Here is a 13,837-nt window from a genome sequence, read left to right as displayed (position 1 = left end):
GTACACTGACTGGTGTCTCTCAGTCCCCTCTCTCTCAGGGAGATATCTGTACACTGACTGGTGTCTCTCAGTCCCCTCTGTCTCAGGGAGATATCTGTACACTGACTGGTGTCTCTCAGTCCCCTCTCTCTCAGGGAGATATCTGTACACTGACTGGTGTCTCTCAGTCCCTCTCTCTCAGGGAGATATCTGTACACTGACTGGTGTCTCTCAGTCCCCTCTCTCTCAGGGTGATATCTGCGCACTGACTGGTGTCTCTCAGTCCCTCTCTCTCAGGGAGATATCTGTACACTGACTGGTGTCTCTCAGTCCCCTCTCTCTCAGGGAGATATCTGTACACTGACTGGTGAGTCTCAGTCCCCTCTCCCTCAGGGAGATATCTGTACACTGACTGGTGTCTCTCAGTCCCTCTCTCAGGGTGATATCTGTACACTGACTGGTGTCTCTCAGTCCCCTCTCTCTCTCAGGGAGATATCTGTACACTGACTGGTGTCTCTCAGTCCCCTCTCTTTCAGGGAGATATCTGTACACTGACTGGTGTCTCTCAGTCCCCTCTCTCTCAGGGTGATATCTGTACACTGACTGGTGTCTCTCAGTCCCCTCTCTCTCAGGGAGATATCTGTACACTGACTGGTGTCTCTCAGTCCCCTCTCTCAGGGTGATATCTGTAAACTGACTGGTGTCTCTCAGTCCCTCTCTCTCAGGGAGATATCTATACACTGACTGGTGTCTCTCAGTCCCCTCTCTCTCAGGGTGATATCTGTGCACTGACTGGTGTCTCTCAGTCCCTCTCTCTCATTGAGATATCTGTACACTGACTGGTGTCCCTCAGTCCCCTCTCTCTCAGGGAGATATCTGTACACTGACTGGTGTCTCTCAGTCCCCTCTCTCTCAGGGTGATATCTGTACACTGACTGGTGTCTCTCAGTCCCTCTCTCTCATTGAGATATCTGTGCACTGACTGGTGTCTCTCAGTCCCCTCTCTCTCAGGGAGATATCTGTACACTGACTGGTGTCTCTCAGTCCCCACTCTCTCAGGGAGATATCTGGACACTGACTGGTGTCTCTCAGTCCCCTCTCTCTCAGGGAGATATCTGGACACTGACTGGTGTCTCTCAGTCCCTCTCTCTCAGGGAGATATCTGTGCACTGACTGGTGTCTCTCAGTCCCCTCTCTCTCAGGGAGATATCTGGACACTGACTGGTGTCTCTCAGTCCCTCTCTCTCAGGGAGATATCTGTACACTGACTGGTGTCTCTCAGTCCCCTCTCTCTCAGGGAGATATCTGTACACTGACTGGTGTCTCTCAGTCCCCTCTCTCTCAGGGAGATATCTGTACACTGACTGGTGTCTCTCAGTCCCCCCTCTCTCTCAGGGAGATATCTGTACACTGACTGGTGTCTCTCAGTCCCTCTCTCTCAGGGAGATATCTGTACACTGACTGGTGTCTCTCAGTCCCCTCTCTCTCAGGGAGATATCTGTACACTGACTGGTGTCTCTCACTCCCCTCTCTCAGGGAGATATCTGTACACTGACTGGTGTCTCTCAGTCCCCTCTCTCAGGGAGATATCTGTACACTGACTGGTGTCTCTCAGTCTCTCTCGCTCAGGGAGATATCTGTACACTGACTGGTGTCTCTCAGTCCCCTCTCTCTCAGGGAGATATCTGTACACTGACTGGTGTCTCTCAGTCCCCTCTCTCTCAGGGAGATATCTGTACACTGACTGGTGTCTCTCAGTCCCCTCTCTCAGGGAGATATCTGTACACTGACTGGTGTCTCTCAGTCCCTCTCTCTCAGGGAGATATCTGTACACTGACTGGTGTCTCTCAGTCCCCTCTCTCTCAGGGAGATATCTGTACACTGACTGGTGTCTCTCAGTCCCTCTCTCTCAGGGAGATATCTGTACACTGACTGGTGTCTCTCAGTCCCCTCTCTCTCAGGGAGATATCTGTACACTGACTGGTGTCTCGCAGTCCCCTCTCTCTCAGGGAGATATCTGTACACTGACTGGTGTCTCTCAGTCCCTCTCTCTCAGGGAGATATCTGTACACTGACTGGTGTCTCTCAGTACCCTCTCTCTCAGGGAGATATCTGTACACTGACTGGTGTCTCTCAGTCCCTCTCTCTCAGGGAGATATCTGTACACTGACTGGTGTCTCTCAGTCCCTCTCTCTCTCAGGGAGATATCTGTACACTGACTGGTGTCTCTCAGTCCCCTCTCTCTCAGGGAGATATCTGTACACTGACTGGTGTCTCTCAGTCCCTCTCTCTCAGGGAGATATCTGTACACTGACTGGTGTCTCTCAGTCCCTCTCTCTCAGGGAGATATCTGTACACTGACTGGTGTCTCTCAGTCCCTCTCTCTCTCAGGGAGATATCTGTACACTGACTGGTGTCTCTCAGTCCCCTCTCTCTCAGGCAGATATCTGTACACTGACTGGTATCTCTCAGTCCCTCTCTCTCAGGGTGATATCTGTACACTGACTGGTGTCTCTCAGTCCGCTCTCTCTCAGGGAGATATCTGTACACTGACTGGTGTCTCTCAGTCCGCTCTCTCTCAGGGAGATATCTGTACACTGACTGGTGTCTCTCAGTCCCCTCTCTCTCAGGGAGATATCTGTACACTGACTGGTGTCTCTCAGTCCCTCTCTCTCAGGGAGATATCTGTACACTGACTGGTGTCTCTCAGTCCCCTCTCTCTCAGGGAGATATCTGTACACTGACTGGTGTCTCTCAGTCCCCTCTCTCTCAGGGAGATATCTGTACACTGACTGGTGTCTCTTAGTCCCTCTCTCTCAGGGAGATATCTGTACACTGACTGGTGTCTCTCAGTCCCTCTCTCTCAGGGAGATATCTGTGCACTGACTGGTGTCTCTCAGTCCCTCTCTCTCAGGGTGATATCTGTACACTGACTGGTGTCTCTCAGTCCCTCTCTCTCAGGGAGATATCTGTACACTGACTGGTGTCTCTCAGTCCCTCTCTCTCAGGGAGATATCTGTGCACTGACTGGTGTCTCTCAGTCCCTCTCTCTCAGGGAGATATCTGTGCACTGACTGGTGTCTCTCAGTCCCTCTCTCTCAGGGAGATATCTGTACACTGACTGGTGTCTCTCAGTCCCTCTCTCTCAGGGAGATATCTGTGCACTGACTGGTGTCTCTCAGTCCCTCTCTCTCAGGGAGATATCTGTGCACTGACTGGTGTCTCTCAGTCCCTCTCTCTCAGGGAGATATCTGTACACTGACTGGAGTCTCTCAGTCCCTCTCTCTCAGGGAGATATCTGTACACTGACTGGTGTCTCTCAGTCCCTCTCTCTCAGGGAGATATCTGTGCACTGACTGGTGTCTCTCAGTCCCCTCTCTCAGGGAGATATCTGTACACTGACTGGTGTCTCTCAGTCCCCTCTCTCTCAGGGAGATATCTGTACACTGACTGGTGTCTCTCAGTCCCCTCTCTCTCAGGGAGATATCTGTACACTGACTGGTGTCTCTCAGTCCCCTCTCTCTCTCAGGGAGATATCTGTACACTGACTGGTGTCTCTCAGTCCCTCTCTCAGGGTGATATCTGTACACTGACTGGTGTCTCTCAGTCCCCTCTCTCTCAGGGAGATATCTGTACACTGACTGGTGTCTCTCAGTCACCCTCTCTCTCAGGGAGATATCTGTACACTGACTGGTGTCTCTCAGTCCCCTCTCTCTCAGGGAGATATCTGTACACTGACTGGTGTCTCTCAGTCCCTCTCTCTCAGGGAGATATCTGTACACTGACTGGTGTCTCTCAGTCCCCTCTCTCTCAGGGAGATATCTGTACACTGACTGGTGTCTCTCAGTCCCCTCTCTCTCAGGGAGATATCTGTACACTGACTGGTGTCTCTCAGACCCCTCTCTCTCAGGGAGATATCTGTACACTGACTGGTGTCTCCCAGTTCCCTCTCTCTCAGGGAGATATCTGTACACTGACTGGTGTCTCTCAGTCCCCTCTCTCACAGGGAGATATCTGTACACTGACTGGTGTCTCTCAGTCCCTCTCTCTCAGGGAGATATCTGTACACTGACTGGTGTCTCTCAGTCCCTCTCTCTCAGGGAGATATCTGTACACTGACTGGTGTCTCTCAGTCCTCTCTCTCTCAGGGAGATATCTGTACACTGACTGGTGTCTCTCAGTCCCCTCTCTCTCAGGGAGATATCTGTACACTGACTGGTGTCTCTCAGTCCCCTCTCTCTCAGGGAGATATCTGTACACTGACTGGTGTCTCTCAGTCCCTCTCTCTCAGGGAGATATCTGTACACTGACTGGTGTCTCTCAGTCCCCTCTCTCTCAGGGAGATATCTGTACACTGACTGGTGTCTCTCAGTCCCTCTCTCTCAGGGAGATATCTGTACACTGACTGGTGTCTCTCAGTCCCCTCTCTCTCAGGGAGATATCTGTACACTGACTGGTGTCTCTCAGTCCCTCTCTCTCAGGGAGATATCTGTACACTGACTGGTGTCTCTCAGTCCCCTCTCTCAGGGTGATATCTGTACACTGACTGGTGTCTCTCAGTCCCCTCTCTCTCAGGGAGATATCTGTACACTGACTGGTGTCTCTCAGTCCCTCTCTCTCAGGGAGATATCTGTACAATGACTGGTGTCTCTCAGTCTCTCTCTCTCAGGGAGATATCTGTACACTGACTGGTGTCTCTCAGTCCCTCTCTCTCAGGGAGATATCTGTACAATGACTGGGGGGTGGTCTCTCAGGTCCCTCTCTGTCCAGTTGCGAATCGAGTTAATAAGCCAAGACGGAAACAGCAGAAATTGAGATGGCTTTTACTTTATTCCATGAAATAATCGAACAGTTCCCTCCGTGGCCTCCCACGAGCCTCTGCTCCCGACAGACGGACGTTGGCCGATTCCCGGTCATCTCCTCTCGACTCTATTCCCTTTTGCCAACCCTGCTCCCGATTATCGTTCTCAATCCCTGGTCCCCAGCCCGCTGCAGCCAATGGCAACCGACCTCGCGGGGATCTCCAGGCCGTCCATTTGACCCTCGACCCCTCCGCTCCCACCACTCCCTGCTTGACCGCGCGAGAGGTCATTCAGACGTCAATCCCCGCCGTCCCTCGTTTCGCCTCCGAGGCCCGTGCGACCCCCTCGGCTCCGTCCCGTGACCCGTCTCCTGGTCTGTCCCGGAACGGCAGAACACCGAGACGTCGGGGGTTGGTCTGGGTGGGGGCCTGGCGGCCATTTTTGCACACAGCAAGATCCCACAAAACACTTGTGAGATGAACGCCTTTTTTTTTGCAAGTGAGGAGTCCCCACAGTTTCGGGGGGGGGTGAGGAGACCCCACAGTTTGGGGGGTGAGGAGACCCCACAGTTTGGGGGGTGAGGAGTCCCCACAGTTTGGGGGGTGAGGAGTCCCCACAGTTTCGGGGGGGGGTGAGGAGACCCCACAGTTTGGGGGGTGAGGAGACCCCACAGTTTGGGGGGTGAGGAGTCCCCACAGTTTGGGGGGGTGAGGAGTCCCCACAGTTTGGGGGGGTGAGGAGTCCCCACAGTTTGGGGGGGTGAGGAGACCCCACAGTTTGGGGGGGTGAGGAGTCCCCACAGTTTGGGGGGGTGAGGAGTCCCCACAGTTTGGGGGGTGAGGAGACCCCACAGTTTGGGGGGTGAGGAGTCCCCACAGTTTGGGGGGTGAGGAGTCCCCACAGTTTGGGGGGGGGTGAGGAGACCCCACAGTTTGGGGGGTGAGGAGTCCCCACAGTTTGGGGGGGTGAGGAGTCCCCACAGTTTGGGGGGTGAGGAGTCCCCACAGTTTGGGGGGGTGGGTGAGGAGACCCCACAGTTTGGGGGGGTGAGGAGTCCCCACAGTTTGGGGGGTGAGGAGTCCCCACAGTTTGGGGAGGGGTGAGGAGTCCCCACAGTTTGGGGGGGGGTGAGGAGTCCCCACAGTTTGGGGGGTGAGGAGTCCCCACAGTTTGGGGGGGGGTGAGGAGTCCCCACAGTTTGGGGGGGGGTGAGGAGTCCCCACAGTTTGGGGGGTGAGGAGTCCCCACAGTTTGGGGGGGTGAGGAGTCCCCACAGTTTGGGGGGTGAGGAGTCCCCACAGTTTGGGGGGGTGAGGAGTCCCCACAGTTTGGGGGGTGAGGAGTCCCCACAGTTTGGGGGGTGAGGAGTCCCCACAGTTTGGAGGGTGAGGAGTCCCCACAGTTTGGGGGGGGGGTGAGGAGTCCCCACAGTTTGGGGGGTGAGGAGTCCCCACAGTTTGGGGGGGGGGGCTGAGGAGACCCCACAGTTTGGGGGGGGGTGAGGAGTCCCCCAGTTTGGGGGGTGAGGAGTCCCCACAGTTTGGGGGGGGGTGAGGAGTCCCCACAGTTTGGGGGGTGAGGAGTCCCCACAGTTTGGGGGGGGTGAGGAGTCCCCACAGTTTGGGGGGGTGAGGAGTCCCCACAATTTGGGGGGGGTGAGGAGTCCCCACAGTTTGGGGGGTGAGGAGTCCCCACAGTTTGGGGAGGGGTGAGGAGTCCCCACAGTTTGGGGGTGGGCGAGGAGTCCCCACAGTTTGGGGAGGGGTGAGGAGTCCCCACAGTTTGGGGGGTGAGGAGTCCCCACAGTTTGGGGGTGGGCGAGGAGTCCCCACAGTTTGGGGAGGGGTGAGGAGACCCCACAGTTTGGGGTGGGCGAGGAGACCCCACAGTTTGGGGTGGGCGAGGAGTCCCCACAGTTTGGGGGGGTGAGGAGACCCCACAGTTTGGGGGGGGGTGAGGAGTCCCCACAGTTTGGGGAGGGGTGAGGAGACCCCACAGTTTGGGGGGGTGAGGAGACCCCACAGTTTGGGGAGGGGTGAGGAGTCCCCACAGTTTGGGGGGTGAGGAGACCCCACAGTTTGGGGGGGGTCCCACAATCCCGGCGGGGAGCGATGAGGAGGGCCTTTGATGACCATTGAGTTTCGTTGGCCCGCACGAGGAAATGTCTGAGTTGGAGTCGATGACCTTTGAAGTTTGTCCTCTCTCCGTGTTGTCGTCAGACCAGCCCCTGAGAGCTGGTTCTCTCACATTCCTCGGCCGTGTTCCTGCTCCTTTATCAGCTGCTCGGCAGTGATAAGGGAATTCATTCCCTCTCCCGTCTCCAGGCAACACCATTCAGCGAGACGGGTCACTTTCCTACCCAGGGAACAAGGTGCAAAGATTCGCAACGAAAAGATTGCAGGATTGATCGGTGGGGGTGGCTGTGGTGAGTCGAGGGAGGGAGGGAGGGAGGAGACTCGTGCGGAGGAGCCTAAACATCCGGCCTGGCCCTACTGGGCCGAATGGCCTGATTCAAACCAGGCCAGCGATGGGTGACGGAGAGAGGGGGGTGTGGGGGGAGGTCGAGGAGCCCCTTAACCACAGTCCCTGGGGCTGGGGTACGACCCCTGATCCCCGGAGAGGGTGAAAGGTCAGTGTTTGGGATACGACCCCTGCTCCCCGGAGAGGGTGAAAGGTCAGTGTGTGGGGTACGACCCCTGCTCCCCGGAGAGGGTGAGAGGTCAGCATGTGGGGTCCGACCCCCTGCTCCCCGGAGAGGGTGAGAGGTCAGTGTGTGGGGTACGACCCCCTGCTCCCTGGAGAGGGTGAAAGGTCAGTGTGTGGGGTATGACCCCCGCTCCCCGGAGAGGGTGAAAGGTCAGTGTGTGGGGTACGACCCCTGCTCCCCGGAGAGGGTGAAAGGTCAGTGTGTGGGGTACGACCCCTGCTCCCCGGAGAGGGTGAGAGGTCAGCATGTGGGGTCCGACCCCCTGCTCCCCGGAGAGGGTGAGAGGTCAGTGTGTGGGGTATGACCCCCGCTCCCCGGAGAGGGTGAGAGGTCAGTGTTTGGGATACGACCCCTGCTCCCCGGAGAGGGTGAGAGGTCAGCGTGTGGGGTACGACCCCCTGCTCCCCGGAGAGGGTGAAAGGTCAGTGTTTGGGGTATGACCCCCTGCTCCCCGGAGAGGGTGAAAGGTCAGTGTGTGGGGTATGACCCCCTGCTCCCCGGAGAGGGTGAAAGGTCAGTGTTTGGGGTATGACCCCCTGCTCCCCGGAGAGGGTGAGAGGTCAGCGTGTGGGGTACGACCCCCTGCTCCCCGGAGAGGGTGAAAGGTCAGTGTGTGGGGTACGACCCCCTGCTCCCCGGAGAGGGTGAAAGGTCAGTGTGTGGGGTACGACCCCCTGCTCCCCGGAGAGGGTGAGAGGTCAGTGTTTGGGGTATGACCCCCCGCTCCCCGGAGAGGGTGAAAGGTCAGTGTGTGGGGTACGACCCCTGCTCCCCGGAGAGGGTGAGAGGTCAGTGTTTGGGGTACGACCCCCGCTCTCCGGAGAGGGTGAAAGGTCAGTGTGTGGGGTACGACCCCTGCTCCCCGGAGAGGGTGAGAGGTCAGTGTTTGGGGTACGACCCCCGCTCTCCGGAGAGGGTGAAAGGTCAGTGTGTGGGGTACGACCCCTGCTCCCCGGAGAGGGTGAGAGGTCAGTGTTTGGGGTACGACCCCCGCTCTCCGGAGAGGGTGAAAGGTCAGTGTGTGGCGATCGATCTGCGATCAGTATCCGTATCCTGCGAGTGACGTTCCCGATCGACCGGTGGTCCCTCCTCCTCCTCGGACCCCGGGCTGAAATCAAAGACCTGGTCCAGGTGGTAGAGCGGGGGAGGAGTGAGGGGCTCGATGAAGGACCAGGGTTCCAAGTCCAGTCTCTCCATCCTCCCGCCCGCGTCCCCCTCAGACTCCACCCTTCTGGTCACCCGGACTGAGGCCAAGTGGGACACGTCCAGAGGGGGCCCGCCCTTGACCACCGACTCGTACTGGGGCGGGGGTGAGATCTGGCGCAGCTGGAGGCCCCCCTCCTCCAGGGGCTCTCGTGGAACAGTCCAAACACCCCCCGTGGAGTCGGCCATGACAGTGCGATAGGATGGAATTTGATGCAGATCCCTGCGGGAGGGAGAGAGAGAGAGAGAGAGAGAGGTCAGAGCACCGATACCAAGAGCATAAGAAATAGGAGCAGGAGTAGGCCATTCGGCCCCTCGTCCCTGCTCCGCCATTCAATCAGATCTTCAACCTCAACTCCACTTTCCCGCCCGATCCCCTCGAGTCCAAAAATCTATCGATCTCAGCCTTGAATATTCTCAACGACTGAGCATCCACAGCCCTCTGGGGTAGAGAATTCCAAAGATTCACAACCCTCTGAGTGAAGAAATTCCTCCTCATCTCAGTCTAGGATGGCCGATCCCTTATCCTGAGACTGTGCCCCCTCGTTCCAGACTCTCCAGCCAGGGGGAAACAGCCTCTCAGCATCTACCCTGTCAAACCCCCTCAGAATCTCATCTGTTTCAATGAGATCACCTCTCATTCGTCTAAACTCCAGAGAGTCTCGGCCCATTCTACTCAATCTCTCCTCAGAGGACAACCCTCTCATCCCAGGAATCAATCGAGTGAACCTTCGTTACACCCCCTCGAAGGCGAGTATATCCTTCCTTAGATAAGGAGACCAAAACTGTACACAGTACTCCAGGTGAGGTCTCACCAAAGCCCTGGACAATTGTAGTAAGACTTCATTACTCTTGTACTCCAATCCCATTGCAATAAAGGCCAACATACCATTTGCTTTCCTAATTACTTGCTGTCCCTGCATGTTAACTTTCTGTGTTTCTTGTATGAAGACACCCAAATCTCTCTCAACACCAACATTTAATAGTTTCTCACCATTAAAAAAATATTCTGTTTTTCTATTCTTCCTACCAAAGTGAATAACCTCACATTTCCCCACATTATACTCCATCTGCCACCTTCTCTCCCACTCACTTAACCTGTCTCTATCCCTTTGCAGACTCTCTGTGTCCTCCTCACAGTTTACTTTCCCACCGAGCTTTGTATCGTCAGCAAACTTGGATACATTACACTCGGTCCCTTCATCTAAATCATTAATATAGATTGTAAATAGCTGAGGCCCGAGCACTGATCCTTGTGGCACCCCACTAGTTACAGCCTGCCAACCTGAGAATGACCCGTTTATCCCTACTCTCTGTTTTCTGTCCGTTAACCAATCCTCTATCCATGATAATATATTACCCCCAATCCCATGAGCCCTAATCTTGTGTAACAACCTTTTATGTGGCACCTTATCGAATTCCTTTTGAAAATCCAAATATATTCCATCTACTGGTTCCCCCTTTATCCACCCTGCTAATTACACCCTCAAAAAACTCTAATAAATTTGTCAAACACGATTTCCCTTTCATAAAACCATGTTGACTCTGCCGAATCAGATTATGATTTTCTAACTGCCCTGTTACCACTTCCTTAATAATGGATTCCAGCATTTTCCCGACGACTGATGTCGGTCTAACTGGCCTGTAGTTCCCTGTTTTCTCTCTCCCTCCTTTCTTGAATAGCGGGGTTACATTTTCGACCTTCCAATCCTCTGGGACCGTTCCAGAATCTAGGGAATTCTGGAAGATCACAACCAATGGATCCACTATCTCTGCAGCCACCTCTTTCAAAACCCTTGGATGTCAGCCATCAGGTCCAGGGGATTTATCGGCTTTTAGTCCCGTTATTTTCTCCAGTACTTTTTTCTCTACTGATATTAATTACTTTAAGTTCCTCCCTCTCATTAGCCCCTTGGTTCCCCACTATTTCTGGTTTGCTTTTTGTGTCTTCTACTGTGAAGACAGATACAAAATAATGTTTAAAGTCTCTGCCATTTCCTGATTCCCCGTTATAATTTCTCCCGTCTCAGCCTCTAAGGGACCCACGTTTACTTTTGTGAATCTCTCCTGTTTACATACTTGTAGAAACTCTTACAATCTGTTTTTATATTTCTTGCTAGTTTACTTTCAGATTCTATTTTCTCTCTTTTGATCAATTTTCTAAAACTCTCCAATCCTCAGGCTCACTACTCTTCTTGGCAACATTATAAGCCTCTTTTGATCTAATACTATCCTTAACTTCTTTAGAACCGTAGAGCCATAGAAAAGATGCAGCACAGAAGGGGGCCATTCGGCCCATCCTGACCACGCCGGCTCGAAGAACAACCAGGTGCCCATTCTAATCCCACCTTCCAGCACCCAGTCCGTAGCCCTGCAGCTTACAGCACTTTAGGTGCAGGTCCAGGGACTTCTTAAGAGAGTTGAGGGTCCCTGCCTCTACCATCAATTCGGGCAGCGAATTCCATACACCCACCACCCTCCGGGTAAAAAAGTTTTTCCTCATGTCCCCTCTAATCCTGCCGCCAATCAGCTTAAATCTATGTCCTCCAGTTCTTGAACTCTCCGCTAGGGGAAACAGGTACTTCCTGTCTACTCTATCTGGGCTCCTCATAATTTTGTACACCTCAATCAAGTCTCCCCTCAGCCTCCTCTGCTCCAAGGAAAACAACCCCAGCCGATCCAATCTCTCCTCATAGCTGCAATTTTCAAGCCCTGGCAACATTCTTGTAAATCTTCTCTGCACTCTCTCCAGAGCAATTATGTTTAGTTAGCCGTGGAGTTTTTATTTCTCAATGGAATGTATATTTGTTGAGAATATTGAAATATTTCTTTAAACGTTTGCCTTTGCTTTTCAAGCGTCATGCCCTTTAATTTAATTTCCCCAATCTACCTTAACCAACTCACCCCTCATCCCTCTATTATTGGCTTTATTTAAGATTAAGACTCGAATTTCTGACTTAAGTCACTCTCAAACTCAATGTGAAATTCTGTCATATTATGATCGCTCTTCCCCAGAGGATCCTTTACTGTGAGATTACTAATTAACCCTGTCTCATTACACAATACAAGATCTAAAATAGCCCGTTCCCTGGTTGGTTCCCTGACGTATTGCTCTAGGAAACCGTCTCGAATACATTCCATGAACTCGTTCTCCAAACTACCTTTGCCAATTTGATTTGTCCAGTCCATATGATGATTAAAGTCCCCCACGATTACTGCATCACCTTTCTTACAAGTTCCTATTATTTCATGATTAATACTCTGTCCAATGGTATAGCTACTCTAAGGAGTCTCTCTCTCTCCATTAGGGACCCCTTTTAAAGAGGGAGTCTCTCTCTCCATCAGAGACCCCTATTAAAGAGGGAGTCTCTCCATCTGGGACCCCCTTTAAAGAGGGAGTCTCTCTCTCTCCATCTGGGACCCCTTTTAAAGAGGGAATCTCTCTCTCTCTCTCAGTCAGGGACCCCTTTTAAAGAGGGAGTCTCTCTCCCCATCAGGGACCCCTTTTAAAGAGGGAGTCTCACCGTCAGGGACCCCTTTTAAAGAGGGAGTCTCTCTCTCCCCATCAGGGACCCCTTTTAAAGAGGGAGTCTCTCTCTCCCCATCAGGGACCCCTTTTAAAGAGGGAGTCTCTCTCTCCCCATCAGGGACCCCTTTTAAAGAGGGAGTCTCTCTCTCTCCATCAGGGACCCCTTTTAAAGAGGGAGTCTCTCCATCAGGGACCCCTTTTAAAGAGGGAGTCTCTCTCTCTCCATCAGGGACCCCTTTTAAAGAGGGAGTCTCTCCGTCAGGGACCCCTTTTAAAGAGGGAGTCTCTCTCTCTCCATCAGAGACCCCTTTTAAAGAGGGAGTCTCTCTCTCTCCATCAGGGACCCCTTTTAAAGAGGGAGTCTCTCTCTCCCCATCAGGGACCCCTTTTAAAGAGGGAGTCTCTCTCTCTCCATCAGGGACCCCTTTTAAAGAGGGAGTCTCTCCGTCAGGGACCCCTTTTAAAGAGGGAGTCTCTCTCTCTCCATCAGAGACCCCTTTTAAAGAGGGAGTCTCTCTCTCTCCATCAGGGACCCCTTTTAAAGAGGGAGTCTCTCTCTCCCCATCAGGGACCCCTTTTAAAGAGGGAGTCTCTCCGTCTGGGACCCCTTTTTAGTCAGGGTCAGGAAGAGGGCTATGGATTTGACCCCAGCTCCCCAGAGAGGGGGTGAAAGGTCAGCGTCTCCCCCCTCCCACGACCCCTTTGGCAGCGAGCAGATGGTACCAAACTCCCAGGGGGCCTTACCGATGGATGCTGTGCCGTGTCCTGTTTGGTTCCTGGGCTGTGGGGTCCGCCTGGGGGGTTGTTCCGAGAGCCTCGTTGCCCCTCTTGAAGTGCTGGGTGATTCTCAGGGTGATGGCGATGATCAGGAACGTTGCTCCTGCAATGGACAGGGCCACCGCGATGGTGTACAGCTTAATGGTGATGCCTGACACGGCTGAATAGAACCACATCAGCATCACCACCCCCGGGATTAGCAGAGCGAAGCCCAGGGTCGTGGCTCCCCGGTGTGCTAGTCTTTGCGTGTGGCTCGACATTTCAAACCCCCCGACCCCCTCCACCGGCCGCGCTCTCTCTCCACTTCCTCAGTGGACAATCAATTCCGGAATTGCGGGATTCGGCAGAGAAGGATCCAGAGTTTCTGCAACATCCTGTGGGGGAAGAAAGATCAATCAAATCAAGGGAGGGATTGGCAGAAACGCTCCCCAAAAAACACAGCAGCAGAGGCCCAAAACAGAAAGTGCCCCCATATCTATATACTTACAAGTAGGATATCTATTAACTCGCTCTCTGATCCCCATTCTCTCTATCTCTCTGATCAACATTCTCTCTCTCTCTGATCCCCATTCTCTCTCTCTCTCTCTCTGATCCCCATTCTCTCTCTCTCTGATCACCATTCTCTCTCTCTCTGATCCCCATTCTCTCTCTCTCTCTCTCTGATCCCCATTCTCTCCCTCTCTGATCCCCATTCTCTCTCTCTCTGATCCCCATTCTCTCTCTGATCCCCATTCTCTCTCTCTCTGATCCCCATTCTCTCTCTCTCTGATCCCCATTCTCTCTCTCTCTCTCTGATCCCCATTCTCTCTCTCTTTCTGATCCCCATTCTCTCTCTCTCTG

At 53.7% G+C, this 13,837-nt stretch overlaps 1 protein-coding gene across 2 annotated transcripts; it reads right to left on the bottom strand.

Moving 5' to 3' along the window:
- Window positions 1-4,799: 4,799 nt before the first annotated feature.
- LOC137309119 (basic salivary proline-rich protein 1-like) lies at window positions 4,800-13,368 on the bottom strand. Of its 2 annotated transcripts, none has more exons than XM_067977409.1 (2): window positions 12,965-13,368; window positions 4,800-8,914 (listed from the first exon to the last, which is right to left on the bottom strand). In XM_067977409.1, exon 2 carries the CDS (start codon window positions 7,113-7,115, stop codon window positions 5,079-5,081), a length of 2,037 nt encoding a protein of 678 aa, XP_067833510.1. In that variant the 5' UTR covers window positions 7,116-8,914; window positions 12,965-13,368; the 3' UTR covers window positions 4,800-5,078. The 2 variants fall into 2 exon arrangements, with proteins under 2 accessions (XP_067833510.1, XP_067833511.1); XM_067977410.1 differs by having other exon boundaries at window positions 7,123-8,914.
- Between the last annotated feature and the right edge of the window lie 469 nt (window positions 13,369-13,837).

This window comes from Heptranchias perlo, unplaced genomic scaffold (genome assembly GCF_035084215.1).
Source record: "Heptranchias perlo isolate sHepPer1 unplaced genomic scaffold, sHepPer1.hap1 HAP1_SCAFFOLD_1477, whole genome shotgun sequence".
NCBI lineage: Eukaryota > Metazoa > Chordata > Chondrichthyes > Hexanchiformes > Hexanchidae > Heptranchias > Heptranchias perlo.
Note: the sequence above shows the minus strand (reverse complement) of the source record. Positions and strands in the feature narration are given on the sequence as shown.

Coding starts and splice junctions, on each gene's coding strand:
- LOC137309119 (XM_067977409.1), bottom strand. CDS start 7,115: ATGGTGTTGCCTGGAGACGGGAGAGGGAATGAATTCCCTTATCACTGC.